Raw genomic sequence first — 23,448 nt, forward strand, 5'->3', positions numbered from 1 at the left:
ACTTCGTTACTTAGGTAACGCGTTACATTTGCAATTAAAGTAACTTGAGTTTTATTACCTGTCTCTACAGCATATTTCGTTATATTACTTCAATAGTTCATTACCACAAAAGTAATAATTATTATGTAACGCGTTACCCCCAATAGTGTGACAATTTGCAATTGAAGGATGTGTTGTAGCTGATGGCACTGATGTTCTTGTCCTCCTGCATGGTGCACCAGAACATAGCAAGTATATATTTCCTTTCAGAGGTTGGGAAACATTTGAGTATTGGAAAATTGATGACATTATTGGATACATAGTTCCTATTGTAACATCATAATTACATCTCTTTTCACATGCCTGCATGGAGTGGCTGTGATACAACATCTGCAACATTTGAACAGGGTAAAGTTGGCCTAATCAAGAAGAAAATGATGTGCAAATGATTGCAAGAGCAGCACACTTTCACAACTTGTATGTGCATCTACAAGTTTTTCATTAGAAGGAACTTAATGACTAACTTGATCCATTACTAATATATGGAGTTGGAAACTAGAAGGATCAAGGCTGTATGCAACTGATGATGACAGACATAGGACTAGCACCAGAGATCTTACTTAAATTTGTACAATATAAATGCAAGCTTTCTACTGCAAATCCATGTGGTAGCAACATTATGCTCTCGTCATAATCATGGATTAAGGTATGTTGCAGAATGAGGCAGTTACAGGGGAGAGAGTTGCAGAAGTGCCAAAGAAACTGTTTACAATAATTGTGACAAATATATTTGTTCAGAACTTACATGATAGGCAGCTTTTTATTTCTATAACCAGTCTTATTCTTATTTCATACAGCTAATATTATTTGCAATGAATTTCTTATGAGAAAATATTGTAAGGATAATATGCATTTTTGTTAGTCACAATTGGCCAGATTTGCAAATATGGGTCTACCAAATGCATTTAATAAAGAAACCACACCTTAGTGTACAAGGTGAATATCAACTTGAAATTTCTGCAACTAATAAGTAATACTGGTGCTCACTACTGATCAAATTTCAAGTCAATACCATTTTCCAATCTGAATGAGTTGTCAAAGTTGGTAAATTGGATATGTGTGGAAGATCCACTTACCCAAATCCAGTCATATATGTCTCAATACTAAATTGGCCATAAAATTTTTCCCCAGGTGGATTTTAGAGGATTTTGGATGTTATTCTATGAAAAATTTGCTTTCTAATGATACCAAAATCAGCTTTCTTCAATTTTTTTCTGGGTTCAACCTTAATTCTACTGGACTACTAGGAATCAATCTAGGTTGTCTTTTGCTTTTAGTTCTGACTCTGAGAGCAGTGAAGTAATGGCTGCAGAAAGTAGAAACATTGTGATGATTGCATGTCATATCGCAGCTCTGTGTCTACGTAGCAGACCACTTTGGACCCATGCAATGAAAAAACTTTCCCAGCTCCAAGATAGCAAAAAAAACTACCACTACTGATGCACACACCATAACTACATACATATTGAACTACACAATAGCACCAATGTTGAAGATGACCTATACAATAGCACATATGAATGAAAGGAGGTTTAACTGTTGATGCATCTACTAATACCAGCCTTAACAAAATGAACCCTCTGATGGTGAGAATATGTGATGCCACTAGTAAAGTTGTGTCACACAAATATTCAGATTTGTGTTTAACAACAGGAGTTTATGCTTCTACTGCTCCATGAATATTAAGTTTGTACTACTCTCAGCAATATAAAATACCATCGGACAACTGTACAGTATTTGGTATGGATAATAACATTGGAGTAAAATCTCTATAAAAATCCTTGTTGGATGTCCATGTCATATATGTAATACAGACAGCTGCTGAAGCTTATGGAGATATATCCCAATTTGATATAGAAGGATCCTGTATTGAAATTGTTTGATAAAAGTACTAAATGCAAAGGTCAACTAGAATTTAAGACTATTTGTCATTTTGTGACACAACATATAGGGGTTTTCTAAAGCACACAAAAGTACGGCATTGGCTTTCACTTTATAAAGCCATGGAGAGATTTTACAAATTAATGCTTTCTGCCAGCAAATCATATCTAATCAAAAACAGCCAAGCTGTAAAAAAAGGAGTGCGGCCCTTGAAAAGGCTATGGTGAAAAAAATGTGAAATCCAAGGTGGCGGCCAAGAAATGGCTGTGATGGTAGGTTAATGGTAAAAAATTTAATAACGACAATTCAGGTGAATTTGGTGCCGCTTGGTCAATTGGCACAAAATTCACTTGTTTGAGAGGTTCTAGATCTTAGTTCCTATACTGAGCTACCACCGTCGCGGTTTTGCGGGTCTCAAATAGTTTGCAGCTATGGGCTGCAGGCTGCAGCTATGACCTTGTATGTGCAGAGGGTGAGATCAGTTCATTTAACTGAATCTTTATCTTTAAGTAATAGTATAGCTACGTGTGTACTGTTGTTATTTGGCAACTTTGTTTGTTCAAATACAAAGGGCAAAGGTTGCGTAGTAAACAAGGTGCGTAACCGAATTAGCCTACCACAAGTGTATGTGGAACGTTGTTTACGAGAGCAGTGGTGATGATCAGATAGCAAGGAAAGAGCTCAGCAGTAACTGAATACTAGAGTATTGGTTTCCGGACTGATGTGATTCAGCTAGCTAAATTGACAAGGATGAATGCACTACTTGGACTACTTGTCGTTGTTATTACATTGCATTATGGTGTAACGACATTCACTAGTAAGTTGATAGCTTTACATCACATGCTGTGTTTACGCCATGTCAACTTGACTGATCAGTTGTTGGCGGGCCCGACCTACCTACGTGAATGATAATTTTCACAAGTGGAAATTTCCCGGGAAATTTAGCTAACTGCTAAAATAACTCTGAGCACTGTGACAAGCCTCGTATTTTTAAACGCATTTAACTAATGCAAATGCCTTATCACTATCTTATCCAGTAAAGCAGTTTCCAGATTTGAATGTTTCCAGACAAAGTTTGTACAGCATTAGAAATTATCTCATTTCTCCTCGAGAGAATAGCAGATATTAATAAGCTTGCATGATGCCAAACTGTAGCCAATGAACTAAGCTATTGGTGGTATAAATTGTGAGTCGTAAAATGTAGGGTGCTAGGAGTAAGATGGGTCTAAGTTTGCAATTTGAGAAAGTGCCATGTGGCTTGTACACCAGTAAAAGTGGCATTGTTATGGGAAATCAAGGCCGGTGGAGACGGTCCGGTTGGTCAGGCCTGAGCCGGACCAATAATCTGGAGTTAGACCAACTAGCTGACCAGCTCGAACTACATTACATTCATACAATCTCTGGACGATCACGTCTACACGTACATTTTAGATGTTATTGAAAATGCATAGCACAAGTAGTTACCTATAGTTTCTCAGCCTAATTAAAGCACAAAACTACATGTACAGTACTTCCAATTACCTTAGAGTACAGAATAGCATTCGTACAGATAACGATTGTGGGTTCTCGTATCACGTGTGATGACAGTTGGCATTTATCATGTGTACGGCAGATCATGAGGTGCCTTCTTTGATTCTAAACCAGCACACTTCTATCGCAATTCAATCTTCATAAAATAATCATTAGCATCTCTTGGCTTGGCTTCTTTTACTGGGCGAAGAAGTGGCAGTGACAAACTAGGCGCCTCATTCCGCAGCAGGAAGCTGTACACACGTACATTACATGGCGGCCACCTGGATGAGATATTGGTTAGAAATCACACCTCTTCAACTACCCACTCGTCCTGTCGAGATACTGAGCAAACTCTCTGTCCCCACATCACGCCATTTTTGAATAGTGATTGATCTCGTGATTGTCCATTACGTGATGATCCGTTCATTTCATTGCATACAAACCAGTATAGTGTACTGCATTTTTGTAGCTGTGTAGCTATTCACTGTATACAGCTAGCTGCCTACTTGTAAATACATTAATTAGCTATAGGATATTCTATATAATTATAAGGCAGTGGCCATGCTGCATGGGTTCCTTGTGAAATTTGGGGGGAAAGTTGCAAGTTGCAAGCTACTTTTACTTTAAAATTTAGCATCAATTTTAGGGCATTTTCAAGCCTTTAAATTGCAAAAATTTCTGCAGCTCCTAGGGTTGCACCCCAGACCCCATGCTATAACTAACTGTAGCTACACTGCATAAGCCATATAGCAAGTTTCATGCTGTGTTCCCTGTATGTCAGGCCTACAGATACTTATTATACATATATGGTATAGAAAGTCTGAAGAACAACAGATGTAGGCTTGAGATTTATATTGCTAACTAGCAGTGAAATATCACTAAAATTGCATATCTGAATGCCTAATTTTCAAAGATTTCCCGTGGGGGCATACCTCCCAGACCCCCCTAGAATGCTTGCACTTCTCACTTCGCAGAGTGTGCTCCACACACTGTGCAGCAACTCCTCTCATTGGCAGCATCATGTATATAGTAGCAACTTCAACATATACAATGGCCTGACCAACTCAAATTTCCGTCCTCCGGCCCTGGAAATGCTGCACTCCATTGAGCAGCAGAGATTGATAGCGTTCTGTTTGGCTAGATACTTTGTTTTTGACAACATTTTTAGTAGTAGAATTGCCTTATGCTGCTCCAAGGTTGCTGATACCTTGCAAGTGACAACACTTTCAAAGATGTGACATTTGATCTACTGGCTGGAAATATGTATTGACCCTTGCCTTAATACAGAAACACCATACTTAAGCAATGTGACCCAGTAGATTCTTGCTGCAGGCTTCTCCAAGCTGGTGGTTATGTTGATTGTGCGTGCAAGTTAATACGATGCAGGTAATGGGCTTGGATTCTAGTTGTACTATCTCTAAATCATATATCCATTCACTTTATAGTGTAATTGGTGATTTGTGCTAACTATACATGCTTAGAATTATGAACGATACCCTCAATCTCCTATTTATTAACATTTGTTGTACTTTGGGTGAAAAGATCAAAGTTAAAAGTGTACTTTTATTTCCATATTGTACACCTGGCTGCACACTTCAAAGCTGGCGGGATGCTGTATTTATTTCAACTGTGCTGTATTTGCCCAAGTGTGCTGTATTTTCCCTTTGATCCAATACAGCAATGTTGAAACAGTAAACAAGTTGACCAAAGCATGACCAATGCCAGACACATTATCGCATTCCTTTCACCAAACCACTGTAATGTTATGAAGCCATTCAACAATTATGACGTATTATAAACACCGAGATCAATGCCATGACCTAAATACAAGTGGGCGAATTAACCTGAAAGCCATTCTTAGCAAATGCAGTTAGCGTAGGAACAGAGCACATGGTGTTATCAACACTACAAAATGACTCCTGTCCACGTTGTGTAAAGCCAGGTGAAACACGATAAGTTAATTCGCTTCCAGTTGCCTTCGTGGTATCGTTCCCAGCGCCACACCATGCATGGCTTCTATAAATGCACTCTCACCCGCTAAACATGATAGCAAGCCTCTCTACTAACAAAGTCACAGACTTACTCATGGGCATTAAACCAGGCCTCAACCGAGCGGAAAGAAGCAGTTGGCCACTTACTGTCGCTCTCAGCAGCTCAGATCAATTAAAGCTACGTAGGTAGCTAGCTTCATCACGCTGGTGCAGTATGAATAATGCCTCGAGTAGTTGATCACTGCAATACACATGGTCTCGAGCTTACACGGATAGGCACTTACCTCTTGCTACTTGGCGTCACCCCCATGTGCTCTTCACAGCCACTACTTTAGTGCAATAAACCAGTTAAGCACCACCATTGCTCGTGCAATATGGAAAAACAGCACTCAGGCTTAGTCTCTCGCCCACACCCTCGTGCTATTTTTTCCATATTGCACTCGTAGCGGTGCTTTAACTAGTATGTGTATAGAAAGTTTTTCACACAAAAATGTTCTACATGTGCCAGCAAAATTTTGGTGGATCTCAGCAATCCTTAAAGCTATTAAGGTAAAAACTTCTGTGTTGTATTACACACAAGTAGGGTACTTGGTACCCAAACTAAATCAATGACTGAAATTATTTAATATATTGATTATACTCATTTATGAGGTTTACAATTAATGATATAGCCTGATTGCTGTCCATTCAATCCTTGAGTAGTGGATTATAATCAAAGTGTCTGGAATACACAGCTATCCAGAAATCCCCTTACTTACCTTAATGAGTTTAAGTATAGTAGTCCATAGAAAAGGGGCTTTTTTAGCTGAACCTTGCAATATGGTCTATAGTTTATTTTATGTCACAAAATATTTCTCCATACTATGGACTACCCAAAATCACATGACCTGCTGGACCTCCGTCAGCATTGGGTAAATTGGGATATTAACTCAGGAAATTCTAGTATTATAGTCATTCCATGTTAAATTATCAGAGAAATTAAAGTGTTAACCCACTCTTTTTAAATTTCTTCAAAATTGGCACAAAGACAGTGCATCATGAGTCAAAGTCATATACCAAGTTTCATTTGATTTCCTGTGATCACATCCCATGTTATGCCTGTTTACTTTACTGTAAGTATTTACTGTATTTGTGATTGCACAATACTTCTAATATTCAAGTATACAGTGAAACCTATCTAATTGGATCACTGTGTAATAAGGTCACCTGATTTAAAATGACCAATGTAACAATCTCCTAATTGTGTCATTTGTGTATGCAATGACATTAACATGTTTAATGCAACCACCTTCTTAATAAGGCAGGCCCAGAGGTGACCAGAATGGAAAAGTTCACTATTACTTTTATGCTGAGTGATTAAGAGTAATTAATAGTAGTAGTTACATTAATGTAATCTCATAAACTAAATGATTTTAGATATAAGTAAGGGGTCATCCATTATTTTCAGCCTTTACGCAAGAGTACAAAGAGTACGCTAGGGGGTTAAATCACACGTACGCTTATAAAATGATGAATAATCATCGTGTATATACTGTACATAGTATCAACATTTATACAGTATGCTTTGTGAAGGAGGGAGGGGGTTAGGAAAAAGAGTACTCTTTGTACACTTGCATAAAGACTGAAAATTATGGATTGTATAAGTTCTGTTTTCAATTTCAGCTTGACTTGTTGGATCTTGATTAGAGCACATGTATAAAGTAAGTGAGTGACGAGATCCATAGCCAAGCTGCAGACAGAATAACCAAGCTGTGACAGACTTTAAAGTTAAATCAAAACCAGTAACCAAGAAGTTGCTACAATGAATAGAAATGATTAGATTTCAGTTAGACCAATACTTTTACTTTAATTTATAACTCTGAACAATAGTCAGTGACACACACACGTACACACACACACACACACACACACACACACGCACGCACACACACACATACACACACACACACACACACACCAAAAAAATATAAGATTGAGATACTCTAATAGAGCAGTCAGTAAAGTACTCTGTCACCACACATAATACTCTTGACAATCCTCCATAGTTGCTGAATATGAAAACTGAAATGCACATAGTTTTGCGTATGGCAATCTTTTATTATAGCTATAGTTACATGATTGTCACTTATCCCTGAACAACTCTGGATCAATGTAGTCCACTTAGAAAGCATTATTATATAGAAATTGTGCCACTCTTGACTACATCAAAATTGTAATCCTGAAACATTAAATAGCTTTAGCTTCTGGGGGCGCAGCCCCTCAGATCCCTGCTCCATATACCTACTACCCTGGTCCAAACCCTGGATCCGCCCCTGATAATTGCAGTGCCACTACATCCTTTTCACAGCTTGACTGTTATGGATTTGTTGGAACCAAGCACCGTTCCAGTATACCACTGCGCTTTATAGAACACTTATATAAATACTGTACAAACAGAATACAGTCAATTTAATATACGCTATTATGAATTATTTGTAAACCCAAGTTTTTACCGCATAGCAAATACACTTACACTAATAGAGAAAAATATTAGTGGAGCAAATAGGTGGCAGCAGGAAAGACTTTATGTCAAATTTTCTTATGCAATATAATGTGATGGATGCTCTAAATGGCTGGATTTGTGTCTTCCTCACACATCCAATTGCAACTGCATGCATAACTTTGTTTCAAAGTAGCATACAACGTGAAATGTTCTTCATCCAATGCTCAATGTTATGGCTCACAGCAGACAAAATTTCAATCAGTAACTTATTTTAATCTAAACTTATGAATCATTAAAGTTGGTAAAATATGGTCTTTCTTGCAAATTTGGTTGCAAATTGACTGGCCTTTATGGTACATGGAGCACTTTCATATATCATCAAAAGTTCTCTCTTGCATGCTAAACTGCAAGGTTACCAAAATTCTCATGCAAGAGGAGCAGCATGCAAGCATAGGAGAATAACATGCCTTAAAGAATTGGCCATTTTAGATAACAAAAGGTACTATGAGCAAACGTAATTGAGATCGATTGTCAATAATGCAAACAAACAATCTTCAGTACATAAAAAGTATTAATGAAGAGGTAGGCAGAGTATACATACACATGTGTGTATCCGATAAAATATAGTTAGAGGCTCTCACAGTAATACACCCCTCTATTCTGGACACCTTAGGACTCCACTTAAGTGTCCTTATTGGATAGTTCTCTGGGGTTGCAACCCCAGCAGTGGATAGATTTTGAACATTGAAATGCTTCAAAATTTACTATGCTAGATTCATGATTTCATTGACTATTTTGATATGTATGCTTGGTTCTGGCTACACTCAGATATTACATAGTGATCCGAATACATATTCAGATTTTCCATTTGAAATTTAAAAACGACTCAAGATATAGCTAGCTACTAAATTCAAGTTACTACAGTCTTACATTATTCTTTAATATCTATATTGTACAATTGTATTTCATTGTGATCATTCTATTAAGCAGTTTTGACTGCTATATTAGAGTAGTTTTTCAATACGTACCCTTGTTCTCCAAATCCACCTTTGAGAAACCAATGTATAAGTTACCGATTACACTGTAGCTAGACTGCCCTGCCCTGTTCCCATTTGTTCTGTATATTTGTACTGCCAAACTAAAATAGTCGGTTTTCCTGCTGCTGGTTAAAATTTCAGAGGAGTTTCCAGAACCCCAAGAAACCCCCCCTAAACACACCCCTGTTATCAAAATCTAAGTCAGTAATGCACTATGACTAGAAATAACTTGCCATTTCATTGAAACCATGCCCTCCTTGTATTTTGTTTTTTCCTGATTTTTGTTTTCATTTGTTTGCCAACCTACCAACCCTATAACTACTGTTGTAATTTTGCCCTATGACTAATGAACAAGTAATCAAATTGAAATGGCCTTAGTGATAGTAAAGGGTCTCTGAAGATGTAATGTTAAAATATTCTTGAGAGCCATGTCTACTGGATTAGTTGTTTCATGGACCCAACCAATCCACTTTTGTCATAGATTGAAATATTAACATAAATTTTCAGAAGTGGAAAATGAAGCTACAGTACCAATAGAACTGCTTCCCACCTCGTGTTCTTCCAATGCATTTAACTACTGTTTATATACCTGTAAATATCTTTAGCTCAGAAACATGCTATGGCTACAAACAAGTTTGCCAATTCATTGAGACCATGCCTTTGCTTGTATTTTCTAATATTTGTACTCCTATTGTCCTGATTTCCATTAAACGCTATTCTCTGAGCCTCATAAAACAACTAATCAAGATGAAGCGGCCTAAGTGATGAATTATCAACACAACAATAATGCTAGGTAACTATAGGGTGCTATATTGTCCTGAGCTAAATTTCAGGTTGACTTCAACTGAAACTACCAAACTCATCTAGGTCCAATGCTGGTATTGTATCAGCTGTACTGGCTTAATATTCAATCAATCATCAGTGTTGCTGGCTACTTTATTCCAAATGTATATAGCTAACTGGATTTGGAAAATTAGCCCTAATGTCACAATTGACAACTTAAATATTTAAAACCAAAGTAAGGTATGTCAATTAAGCTAGTAATCAGCATGGCAGTGACTATAGTCTCTAAAGTGGTCACAGTCAAGCCAGAAATATTTGGCCATTATAGAGTAGTGGCTGTGTAATTCAATATCCTCCGTAAAGCAGCCATAGGATTCAAACCAAAGTTTTACTTTATACAAAGGTTCCAGAGACTTATATACCCAGGTTAGAATGCACTTATAATGACACTTTGCTTAACAAGAGTCAGAATACTATATAAATCAGTCAGAGCTACTGTGCATGGAGACAATGTCACCAGCTGATTGAGCTGACCAGGCTGGCTAGCTACAAAGCCTAACAAAGTAGCTTATCCTGTGCAACTTGCCATTTACCGTAAATCAGGAAATTTTCGTTTGAGATATAATTTATCTATAAAATAAATTCAATGTGTTATATTTTCGTGGACAGCCCAAGCCACAAAAGGATTTTTTACCAGTGAATATTTTCTGTACAGCACATGGAGCTATTGACCTTGATGTTGTATTTGTGGTCAGCACACTGTTGGGTTTATAACCTTGCACTACACATTTCGTGCCGTGCAAGATGCAATAAAATATACAGGTACCTGTTGTATGATGAATGTGTAATTGTGATGGATGCCCTGCTGTGATGGTAAACCTCAACCACTAGACACTATAATTATATAATTTGCAGCTACAGTGGCATGCAAACAGATATTGGAACCCTGACAGTCTTTCTTCTCCAACATTCTGTCATAAATTATAGCGGTTGTGGTAGTCAGTGGGTTAATTAATTACCATAGATCAGGAAATATTCAATGGTAAGAATATTTTATGGTTGCCTTGACGAATGTTCTTGAATATTTTCTATATTTTTTTGGAGGTTGAACCATCAAAACACTTGAGGAATGGGTTCCCGTAGCACATGCTCTGTAAGTTCTGTCGAATGTTTCAATAGCCCCTGCCTTATCCTGTAGTGATTGGGAACAGGATAATCTATCCCTCGCTCAATATTATGGGTAAGATGACAGCATCGCACCATTTTTTGATGGTTGATAATAAGCACTGTAGATGATTCCTTTGATAATGGCACTACGAAAAAAGAGAAACAGTAAGGAGACAGATTACATGGCTTAGAATGGTGAACATTATAAGCAAAATCCCAACTCTGTAGACTAATCCAAATGGAAGTATTAGCTGCGAATGTAAGTGCCTGTAGTTTATTTTTAGTATAGTCACTGTACAAATCAATTTCCTTGTTCTCCCTACTTTCTAGCACTATAATTCCAAAACTGCTAACCATAATCAACTGAAACTTTGGTGAACCATTCCTTGGACAATACAGATAATGCTGAGAAAATTAAAAGAAATTTAGAAGTTGTGTGAACTAGACGGGTTTTTGCTGAGATGGTCACATTTATAACCCCATATCTGGTACATAATCTAGTCAGTCTGGTATAGTCTTTCAATTGATGAAGCATTACAGAATGTTATGTTATAAAAGTTAAGTGTCTGGAAAACAATTGTTATTATGATAAAACAAGAGAATCATCATCTAAAGTATAAATTTAATCACTACTTTAGCCATGCTGGTTCATTGCTAATTACATGTAGATTACATTTAAACTCCATGTGATTAAGCACTATTAAATTTTATTTTAATGATAACTGCTAGCTTGTGAAGTTCTTACTATTGCCATATATGGAACATTAAATAATGTCTCACGTATCTATTATATACAATGATGATAATTATAATATTTTTTTCTTTAATTTCTTTTACCCTTTGTACAGGTTGTAACTACCCCACCTTCTATGACTCTGACAGCAGTCAATGTGTGATGACCTGTCCAAATGGCACTAATGGAGTAGTTAATGGAGCTAGTGGTGTTCCTTCTTTGAATTATACTAGGAATTGTACTACAAGTAAGTTTGTAATAATTACCATGAACATATATGTGAAGTGATTTTACCAAGAGTTCAAAATAATAAACTTTATATTACAAGTTTAAGGAAACTTTGGAATTTTAAGTTCAATTAGGGATCATAGAAAACAAGTTGATGTAATGCTACTTCTAAAAACCAGGCACCCATGCCATTAATACTATCCCATTCTAAACAAATAGGCAATCAATCAACCATATATATATATAATTATAGTTTATATTCATGTCATTGTTATGATTAATTCAGCTACATAATTAGATTTGTAAATACTGTAATTTAGTATATTTCATAATTCATGATTTTTTTAAAGTTGGTAATTATGTTGTTATGCACTGCTAAGGAAGTGTAATTATAACAAACCACTTCAAACAGCAAATTACACACAGGAGCATCTTCTCAACTGTTTTATAGTGTGTCTATTGTGTTTTCTTACATGAGTTGTTTAGAAAAAGCCTCGAGGCTGCCCTTCATTTTCATCCGTGTAGGTATGGGTAATGCTCCCCTTTCAACTTGAAGGATATGCTATCTCTGGTAGCCTAAGAGACCTCCAACTTTTTTAAAGTTGTTAGATGTCTATAAAACCAAAGGGAAGACCATTCATGAAGTATATAAGAGCCGCCGTACCCATTTTGCAGACTGCCGAGAAGAAACCACCTCAGAACAAAGTCTACCTGTGCGGAAATTTAATACAGACTTCATTTTGCTCTTACCTCTTACGTGCAAGTTGCTTTTACCATTTAACATGGGTGCGTACAGACAAACATAGGTAGATAGACACATAGGTAGTTACAGATGCACACACACACACACACACACACACACTACACACACTACACACACTACACACACTACACACACTACACACACTACACACACTACACACACTACACACACTACACACACTACACACACTACACACACTACACACACTACACACACTACACACACTACACACACTACACACACTACACACACTACACACACTACACACACTACACACACTACACACACTACACACACTACACACACTACACACACTACACACACTACACACACTACACACACACACACACACACATACACACACACACTTTTCTGAAAACAATTTCAGTGAACCAAATGCATGCCCACAGCCAGCCTTCAGCAGGCTGTGAGCATGCACCTGGTTTTAAAAAGTAGGGAAACAAGGGAGGTCACCTACACCTGCAGATATACTAGTGACCATTTAATCGCTAATTCAGCATGCACCAGACCAAGATTAAATTAGGGATTAAATGTTTACTAGTAAATCTGCAGGTGTAGGCGACCTCTCTTGTTTTTTCTATGATGCCTAATCGAATTTAAAATTCCTAATTTCCGTAAACTTGTTTGTTTACAATATTATGACTGGTGAACCCACACATACCGAAGGATGTTTTCGTCTGAATGTGCGCCCCAGCTATCAAACATTGCTTCAAATGTGCAGTGGTCATTGCGCGTTGCTTTCAACTATGTTCAGCCCGTTACACAGCACTACAAACGAAAACAGTGCTACAAACGAAAACAGTGCTACAAATGAAAAACAGTAGAAGTACCTCCACAATCAATCCAGTCACCATGAAAATATGATTCACCCCCAACACTCAATTACAGCCTTGAAAGTGCAGCGGCACCCATGCAGCGGTCGTTACGCTTCACTTTCAGCCATGTTCAGCCCGTTACACAGCATTACAAATGAAGAACAGTGTTAGAATTGTCTCTGCAATCAATCCAGTCACCATGGAAAATATGGAAGATTCCCATTTATACATGTACTGTAGGTACGCCATAGATTGTGCTACTACAAATCGACACCTTGGGCTGTCAGCAAAAAGAAAAGGAGGGCAAAGGTAAGTCCATAATGCATACACTGTACAAACTGCAGTATGCCAAAAGGCACATGTCAGGATGAAGCAATGCCAAACAGTGAAAAAATTAAGGCCATAGCCTCAGCTGTTATCAAGTTATGCTTGCCTGAAGGCATCAGGCAAGCAGGCAAGAAGACAGGCAGGCAGTTAGTCCGTTGGTCAGCAGAAAATTCCATTGAATATTATTGTTATATTTCATAACAATTTATTGGAAGCCTTTAACATTGTACTGAAGGCACTTTTGGGCCTGGCCAATACTGCCAAGGTGCCAGGATGGTATTGTGAAGTTGGTGACTTTTTAGTCAGAAAAACCCAAATCTCCATTATACCTAATATCAAGAGTTCATAATATATATACTAAGGAGAGTATCCTACTCTCATATACCCCTGTAGAAAGGCGTATCGTGAAGTTATGACATAACACTTCTGAGTTCGCCCATTTTTCTTTGTATAATTAATGATGTCATTAGTTGAACATGGTATCGATTGAACGCGTGCCTACCAACGTCGCTAGCAACCAAATTAACTCCAGCTCTAAGCGTTTCTCACCCAACTACAATCGTTCCTTCATGGGTTAAGACCGCTTCGTAGGCATTTCTTACTAGGCCATTCGCGAATACGGCTATCTTGAGCGTCGCAAGTGTGGAACGATGCTAACGATTCTTGCACTTTTATGGCTTCATGTACGTCACAAACCACAACATCTTGTCGTTACGTCATAACTTCACGATACGCCTTTCTACAGGGGTATATGAGAGTAGGATACTCTCCTTAGTATATATATATTATGAACTCTTGCTAATATCAAGGGTTCATAATATGTGACCAGATTTTACAAAACCGATCCAAATCGCACATGAGGCGAAATCAAACTAACACCTCCAGTGGATAGCTACACTAGTTTTGACACTCAGTACTACTCAAACTACTCGAAGCTGGTTTTAACAGACATCTTTTCTTGGTGGTGTGTAGAGCTCACATGGCAGTTTTAGGCCTTGTGAGGACCTGCCTTGGCAGGTTTACTGGTGGACAGCCTGATAATGTTGGCAAGATGTTTTTCTGTGGATTTTGCTACATATCAGCCACCAAGGAGCCAACACGGCCCTGTAATTTCATCTCTGGACTCCAATTGTGGTTTGCCTCTATTTTGAGGTTTAACCCTTGCCCACCCCGCCACCCCCCACCCCTTTGTGAGCACTCGTGATACTACTTTGTTCGTCCAACTACTCAAATTTTCTATCTTATTTGGTGGGAAACTCTACAAGCAGCTACAAGTACTGGAAATGGTCTGAAAGGTAACAGATTTATGCATCTTTAGTGTAAATTTCATACGAGTGCTTGCTATTCTTGGATGCTGGCTTGAATTCTTTAAAACTGTTTATCTCGAAACTTCTAATGTGCGATTTGGATTGTTTTTCCAAAATCCAGTCACAATATATATATATATATATAAACCAAAACAGCCAAGCTGTAAAAAAAGAGTGCGGCCCCCAAAAAGGCCAAGGTGAAAAAAGATGTGGAATCCAAGGTGGCGGCCAAGAAATGGCTGTGATGGTAGGTTAATAGCAAAAAATTTAATTACAACAATTCAGGTGAATTTGCATTATCTCCTCCATCCAAGGTGGCGGCCAATAAATGGCTGTTATGGTAGGTTAATGGCAAAAATTTTAATTACGACAATTCAGGTGAATTTGCATTGCCTCTTCCACTAGGATTCAGCACCAAATTCACCTGAATTGTTGTAATTAAAATTTTTGCAATTAACCTACCATCACAGCCATTCTTGGCCGCCACCCTGGATTTCACATCTTTTTTCACCTTGGCTTTTTTGGGGGCCGCACTCTTTTTTTACAGCTTGGCTGTTTTGGTTTAGATATCACTTCTTTTTGTATTGCAAGCCACAAAGCTGACCATTGGCTTTGATGCTTCTTTTTTTTTTCTTTACAGCAGGAATTGTGGAACAAAGGAAGTAATTGTGTCTATAGCTTTTGTCTGATGAAATATTTGTATATTTAACTTTGAATGATGATTATCACATACTGTAGTTAATAAGGTGACTTCTAACATAACTGAACTGTAGCTGAAATTCTCATTGTTTGTAGCTGAACTCTTTTCAGGGTGATTTGTTTCTAGCTGAACTCTCTACAAGATGATTTGTTTCTAGCTGAACACTCTACAGGGTGATTTTTTTGCAGCTGAACTACATGGTGGTTTCTTTGTAGCTTAACTCTCTGCAAGGTGACTTGCTCTAGCTGAACTCTCTACAGGGTGATTTGTTTGCAACTGAACTCTCTACAAGATGATTCGTTTCTAGCTGATCTCTTTATAGTGTAACATTATCTCTCCACAGAGTTACTTGTTTCTAGCTGATCTCTCTACAGGGTGACTTGTTTCTAGCTGATCTCTGGATGACTTGTTTCTAGCTGATCTCTCTACATGGTGGCTTGTTTCTAGCTGAACTCTCTAGATGGTTATCTGTTTTAATTGAACTTCTACAGGATGGTTTCTTTGTAGCTGATCTCTCTACAGGGTGACTTGTTTCTAGCTGATCTCTCTACAGGGTGACTTGTTTCTAGCTGATCTCTGGATGACTTGTTTCTAGCTGATCTCTCTACATGGTGGCTTGTTTCTAGCTGAACTCTCTATATGGTTATCTGTTTTAATTGAACTTCTACAGGATGGTTTCTTTGTAGCTGATCTCTCTACAGGGTGACTTGTTTCTAGCTGATCTCTCTACAGGGTGAACTTATTTCTGGCTGAACTATCTATAGATGATTTGTTTGCAGCTGAAGTCTCTACATGGTGGTTTCTTTGTAGCTGAACTCTCTACAAGGTGATTTCTTCTTGCTGATCTCTCTACAGGGTGATCTGTTCATAGTTGAACTCTCTACAGGGTGATTTGTTTGCAGCTGAACTCTTTATATGATGGTTTCTTTGTAGCTGAACTCTCTACAAGATAACTTCTTCTAGCTGATCTCTCTACAGGGTGACTTGTTTGTAGCTGAACTATCTGCAGGATGATTTTTTATAGTTGAACTCTCTACAAGGTGATCCTTCAAGCTGATCTCTCTACAGGGTGACTTTTTCTAGCTGAACTCTCTACAGGGTGATCTGTTCATAGCTGAACTCTCTACAGGGTGATTTGTTTGCAGCTGAACTCTCTAAATGGTGGTTTCTTTGTAACTGAACTCTCTATAAGGTGACGTCTTGTAGCTGATCTCTCTACTGGATGACTTGTTTCTAGCTGCCCTCTCTATAGAGCTATAACTTTCTCTATAGAGTTCTAACATGTTTGTATAGCTGAACTCTTTACAGAGTGGTTTTTTTGATTGGTTGCTGAACTCTCCAGCTACACAGTGACTTGTTTGTATCTGAACTCTCTACAGAGTGACTTACTTGTAGCTGAACATTGTATAAAGTAACTTGTTTGTAGCTGATCTAGATGAACTCTCTACTGGGTAGCTTTTTTGTAGCTGAATCCTCTGCACAGTTCCATGTTTGTAGCTGAATTCTCTATAGAGTGACTTGTTTTAGCTGAATTCTCTACAGGGTGACTTGTTTATAGCTAAATTCTCTTCAGTGAAACTTATAATGTTCTGAATCCCTACAGCAACATATTTGTAGCTGAACTCTCTACAGGGTGACTTGCTTGTAGCTGAATTGTCTATAAGATTAACTGTTTTTAGCTGAACTTCCTACAGAATAACTTGCAATGTAATGTAATTCTATGATGGAGTAAGTTATAAACGTAGTTGAATGCTCTATTAGGGTGATTGTTCTATTAGAGTATCTCGATCTCGCATTTGCTACATGTAGTTGGCTTTGGAATCATAACTCAGTGGTTTGTAATCCGATTCTTCTGTACTACTGCAAGGACTTTCTACGATAAGTATTCCAGCTACACACCAATTTTCAGCTCACTGCTCTAAGCGGTTTGCCTGGTAGGCGTGAAAACTATTAGTTTTTTATTCATAAAAATCGATCATGTAATTGTGATACAGGTTGGGTTTTGTGTCATATCTAGATGGCCTTTAACTGGACTCCTTTCAAACCACAAAAAGGCACTCCTACGATAGTTACTCCACTCCAATTAAGGAGAAAATGTGTAAGAATAACTCTATTATACAAGATTATCCACAACCTAACCGAAATACCTAACAGCTACTTACCAACATTATCACCTGTCACCATTACAAGATCTAATCATGAAAAAAAATTCCTACACTATCATACATCAATAGACAACTATAAATACTCATTTTTTCCAAGAACAATACCAGAATGGAATGGACTACCACAAGACATCATCAACCAACAAACTATTGACAGCTTCAAACAATTATTATACAATCACTTTTAATTTTAATGTACATTAGCACTTATGCCCCAGGTGGGCTCTGCTAATTAAACAATATAATAATATTAATACTCCATCTACTTAGCAATTTTCAGTTCATTCCGTTTACCCTGTGAGCGTGACAGACCTTCGACCTTATTTTATGCAAAAAAATCAGACATAACTCCATGCATGTTCATCGGATTCCTACCAAACTTGGTACTGCGATTTGCCTTAATGAGCCCTTTAGTGTGCCAAATTTTCAGCCCGATTGGAGCATGCATTTGTGTTTTATGGCGGATTTTGCAAAGTGTGCGAAAAGAAGTAGAAGAATAAACAAAGAAAAAAACCAAACTTTGGCCGTTCATATCTTGGAAATGGCTGGAGCGATTCTCTTCAAATTTGGAATGTGGACTCCCCTACTTAGCTGGCACTTCTGTAGCAACTTTGGTTTCAATTGGATAAGGAATCACAGAGCTACAAAGGTGTGCAAATTGCGTTTACTTTCTTCCTGTTAATATACTCACGGTGTGGCGCGCCGGCTTCTTGGGCCGCACAACACACTACCGTGTGTCTTGATATACCATGATCACGTGAAACTTCAAAGGCGCCACTGGTTGTATATAGGGAATTACACCCCAACCCCTCAGGTGAGTATATATATACCTACCTGAGGTTGTTTTTTTTTCCACCTACCACCCCCAGCACAAAAGGCATGTGTGCTGGACACAACTGAAACAACAATAATGGGGACAATTAAAAGTCCCTAGGGCCACTTACAAGGCCCAGTTCCAGGGAAGTATCAGATGATCTGTAAGAGATGGAACAGCTTCCCCGGATGCACATAGTTGCAGATCTTAAAAGAGAAAAGGACAACAAACAACGAAGCCACGCAAAAGTGCTGCTGTAGGTCATGGTGTTACGTCTGGAAAGTAATTCGGCTAAACAGCAATAAAAAGTGACTGTTCCCTTGCCCATATCCCCGGTTATTGAGAAAACATAAAGAAGTGAAAGATGCCAACTCTACTTCACGGACACGGTCACCATACTCCCTCTTCTTCTGTTGCTCATAACGTCTATATACAGATGGAATAGAAGTATTGAGGTAGCTCTGTGCATTTGGATGAAATACCGTTATATCAAAAAAGGCACTTTGCCACCATCCCCAAAATCCACAAGCATGAGGTGAGTATATATACGGAACTATATAGGTGAGTATACCTACCTGAGGTGAGTATATATATACTTACCTAGATAAGTATATAAATACCCACCTGGGAAGTCACAAAGGCTTACTGTGTCACAATTTTGAGCTGATAGCCCGACATGGGCAGACGAACGACACCCACACTAGCATGACTAATCACCCAGATGACTCAGGCTAATAGCCTTTGTCACACTAGGCGATCAATCACCCCAGCCAGTAAGATTCCAACTACTGGATTCATTTTATAACCATACCTCACGACTTCAATGATGGGTTGCAGCAAGCAACGTTGCTCCTACGTTTGTTGATGTGAATGGACAGGTCCTAGAAATATATGGAGATATGTTTACTAAGTCCCACAATCAATTCGATTCTTCATTGTGTGCTGAATTGCGAGAGGAACGCTACCAGCATGTCTACCATGCCAAACTATGGCAAATTAAGTGTAAGTATATACTTTAAGTTGGTTTGTGTGCATATGGGTTGTTAGTAAGTAATATAGTGCGGATTAATTTAGAAACATGGTATATATCATATGAACCATGGCTCACTTCAGTGTATTGCACTTCAAAGCCTCGGAATTTATCAACAAAGCCTCAGCGTTTATCAACAATAAACTTCCTCTGACTTCAGAGTCAGGGTGTATATAAGTGCAATGTACCACTCTGCGTGGGCAGTTCAAAGGCACCGCCAGTGCCATAATTTGTATATTGCACTGCTGCAGACCGCAGCGAGTGCATTATAATTTATAACGCACTGGTTGCGGTTTTGTAGACCACAACGAGTGCATTATAAGTTATAATGCACCGACCGCAGTGCAATATACAGATATTGCACTGGCTGCGGTTTTGTGCAGCATAGCACAAGTGCCGGTGGCGAAGACCACTACGACACCTCACCTAATAGGTGGAAAGACACTACACAGATCACTCGAATCCTTTTATAGCCAGACATGTAAAGGTCGATTGTGGGCCATAACGTCACCAATACGTATAATGTTTACAAGCAGCCAATGGCGATCGAAAAAGCCAACGCGGGTGGCCACAACTCTAGTCTACATATATATAAACGTACTTATACACCTTACTAGTCTGGTACCATCTTAGCCCAGATTAAACTGTAGTCCACTTTGACAATGACTCAATAAAACAAATATATTCTAAATAATACTAACCTTTACGTTCGATTGTGGTAACCAGTTTTGTCATGCCACCAGATTCGAGTTTAGCCAGTGTGAATAGTAAGAATTAGACTAGTATCGTTTAGTAGTTAGGTTTTGTTTACTTAAACCATCTATTTAGCTGATTTTTTTCGCTCGAGAGAATCACTATGGCGATTAGTCTGGTGATTTAATAGTCTACATGGCACGCTGGCATGCTGAGCACTACATGATGAGAGTGGAACAGCGAATGCAGGTTAGTGATATAACCCATAGCGTACTAGCTTTCAATATCTCAGGTGGCTACAGTACTGCAGGGGGAACGTCATCGCAACGTCAGGCTTGGTTACCCACAATCGATGTTAGAAACCTGGCCTTTATAAGTGTCACAGCTGTTTTGTGAGATTCTCCCCACCTATTAGGTGAATGGTACATAACAGTTATACAACGTGCACTCGTGCTCTGCCTGTATAAACGCACTTGCCTTCGGGCCTGACGGCCCTCAGGCTCGTGCGTTTATATCAGGCAGAGCACTCGTGGCCGTTGTATAACTATATAATATACCTTGTAGCCATGGTTTATATATTACATATATATATATATATATATATATATATGTAAGTTATACCACGGGCATGAGTGCATATATACAGGCAAAGCACGAGTGCCTGTGGTATAACTAATATGTTCTACTTTAGCATGTAGACCCACCTAATTGGCAAAATCTTTAGTTGCTATACCCTTCTCTTGTATAGGGAACCAAGTATGCTGTGATTGTGGGATTGAATTTTTCCAAACAAACTGTGATTGTGGGATTGAATTTTTCCAAACAAACTGTGATTGTGGGATTCAATTTTAATACATCAAACAGTAGTTTGATTTTATTTTTGCTAATATAGCAATTTTAAGAGATAGTGTTAACTATGTTACTTTAATTGCTACATTTACAAAAGTAAAAAAAAAAAAACAACAACAACAACAACAAAAACTACTATTGATGTATTAAAACTGAATCCACAATCACAGGTTGTTGGCAGAATTCAATCCCATGATCACAGCTTGCTTGATTCCCTATATAAGAGAAGAGGATAACAGTAAAACATCAAAGAAACCTGATGATTTCTGGATACAGTGTGCACTCCTATTAGGTGTGCAATGTCTCAAGTTAACGAGATATACGCACTGGTGGCAGTGCATATATCTCATTAACATTTTGAGTCAGTGCAATATGTGATATATATGCACTGGCTTTCCTTTGATCTGAGGTGTGGAAGTGGTACATATATCACTTATACCACGGCTGCTTGGGATTTTGCTGACATATACACCCACAGCCATGCATGGTATAACTATTACATACATACCATTTGTATATTTACTGATAAATCAAAAATAATTAAAGTATTTAAAATCGTCTTTAAAACTTTTCTTCTTCCTGTGGTAAAGAAAACAAAGACCATCTATGATTTGTTAAAGACAAAACAGGCTTAAACCCCTCTAGAAAGCAAATGGGTGCAGAACAGAATTTTCACTGGCAATGTTAATCTATACTTCTCATAAAAATTGCTTTAGGCATGCTTACATCTTCATCCCTCCCCCAGTATGACCCCCTCAACACATCAAAATGGCAGATAAAAAGTGGGCAATGTTTTAAAATTCTATATCTGGGACCTGTAAATTTAATGTAAGATGGACTAATTTTGTGAAGATAATTTTTGTCATGTAAGATGTCCCTAGGATGATGTTTAAAGGTAGCATTTTAGGCAGTGTGCACATCACTTGTTTTCCTACTTAAACAATACTATCATGCGATTTGATGATTATTGATGACTTCTACACTGAATGCTCTATTTAAGAACTAAATATTTGCTGTGTCAAATGCAGGAAATTTGGTCACATGCATTTTCTTTTTAACAAAGGAGTGATGTCCTGTGCAAAAACAGCCCAGCTGTAAAAAAAAAGAAAGAAAGGAAAAAAAAAACCTAACCACTCATGGTGTGTGACTAAAAGACATGATATCAAAATCTAGCCAATAAGGCATCTACAGCATAGACATCCTCATACTTTCATTTTCCCATGTAATTTATGTCATCTGGATCCTGAGCACTTGCAATAATTACTACTGAAATGATTTGATGAAAATAATTAATTTAAGAAAATTAAAATCAATGCTTAGCTGTCTTTTTAAACCAGGTGTGTAACCACAACTGGCCTTCATCAGCTGTAAGCACGTGCTTGATTTACTGAAATTGTTATCATAAAAACATGTGTGTGTGTGTGTTGTGTGTGTGTGTGTGTGTACCTACCTACCTATGTTTGTTTGTCTGTACACACCCACATGAACAAAAACGTTTTAGAATGGAGCTAAATTAAGTCTGTATTAAACTTCCACACACATAAACTTTGCTCTGAGGTGGTTTCTTCCCTTCAGTCTTAAATACGGGTATGGCAACTCTTCATATACTTCATGAACAGTCTTTCCTTTTGGTTTTATAGATATTTAACAACTTTAAAAAATGTTGAAGGCCTCTTAGGCAGCATATCCTTCGAGTTGAAAGTGGGGCATTACCCATACTTACATGAACCATAATGACAGGCAGCCTCAAGGCTTTCTCTAAACAATTCACATGAGAAAACACAGTTAAGAAGATACTTCTGTGTATAATTTGTGGTTTAAAGTGGATTATTATAGTTACACTTCCTTAGCAGTGCATAGCAACATAATTACCAAATTACAATTCATGGATTACAATAACAATAGCTAGTTTTGAACCCAGCCCAGAAGAGCAATAGTATGAATGTAAACTAAATTATATAGGTGGTTGATTAATTGCCTATTTAGGTAGCTAGAATGGGATAGTACTGTAGTATTACTAGTTGTAAGCTGAAGACCAAAAAAAAAATGTAACTACCTTATGACAATAGCTGCCCTTCCACCAACTAGCTATACAGGGGCGGATCCAGAGT

The 23,448-nt window shown here is 38.0% G+C and overlaps 1 protein-coding gene across 1 annotated transcript in view; it reads left to right on the plus strand.

The window, feature by feature from the left end:
* Nucleotides 1–2,542: 2,542 nt before the first annotated feature.
* The window catches only part of LOC136264480 (neurogenic locus Notch protein-like), a 35,620-nt gene continuing 14,714 nt past the window's right edge, over nucleotides 2,543–23,448 (plus strand). Inside the window, exons 1-2 of the mRNA XM_066059235.1 lie at nucleotides 2,543–2,737; nucleotides 11,741–11,872. Of these exons, the coding sequence (XP_065915307.1) occupies nucleotides 2,671–2,737; nucleotides 11,741–11,872 (199 nt within the window). The 5' untranslated portion in view covers nucleotides 2,543–2,670. The remainder of the gene's footprint in view (nucleotides 2,738–11,740; nucleotides 11,873–23,448) is intronic.

This window comes from Dysidea avara, chromosome 8 (genome assembly GCF_963678975.1).
Source record: "Dysidea avara chromosome 8, odDysAvar1.4, whole genome shotgun sequence".
Taxonomy (NCBI): Eukaryota; Metazoa; Porifera; class Demospongiae; order Dictyoceratida; family Dysideidae; genus Dysidea; species Dysidea avara.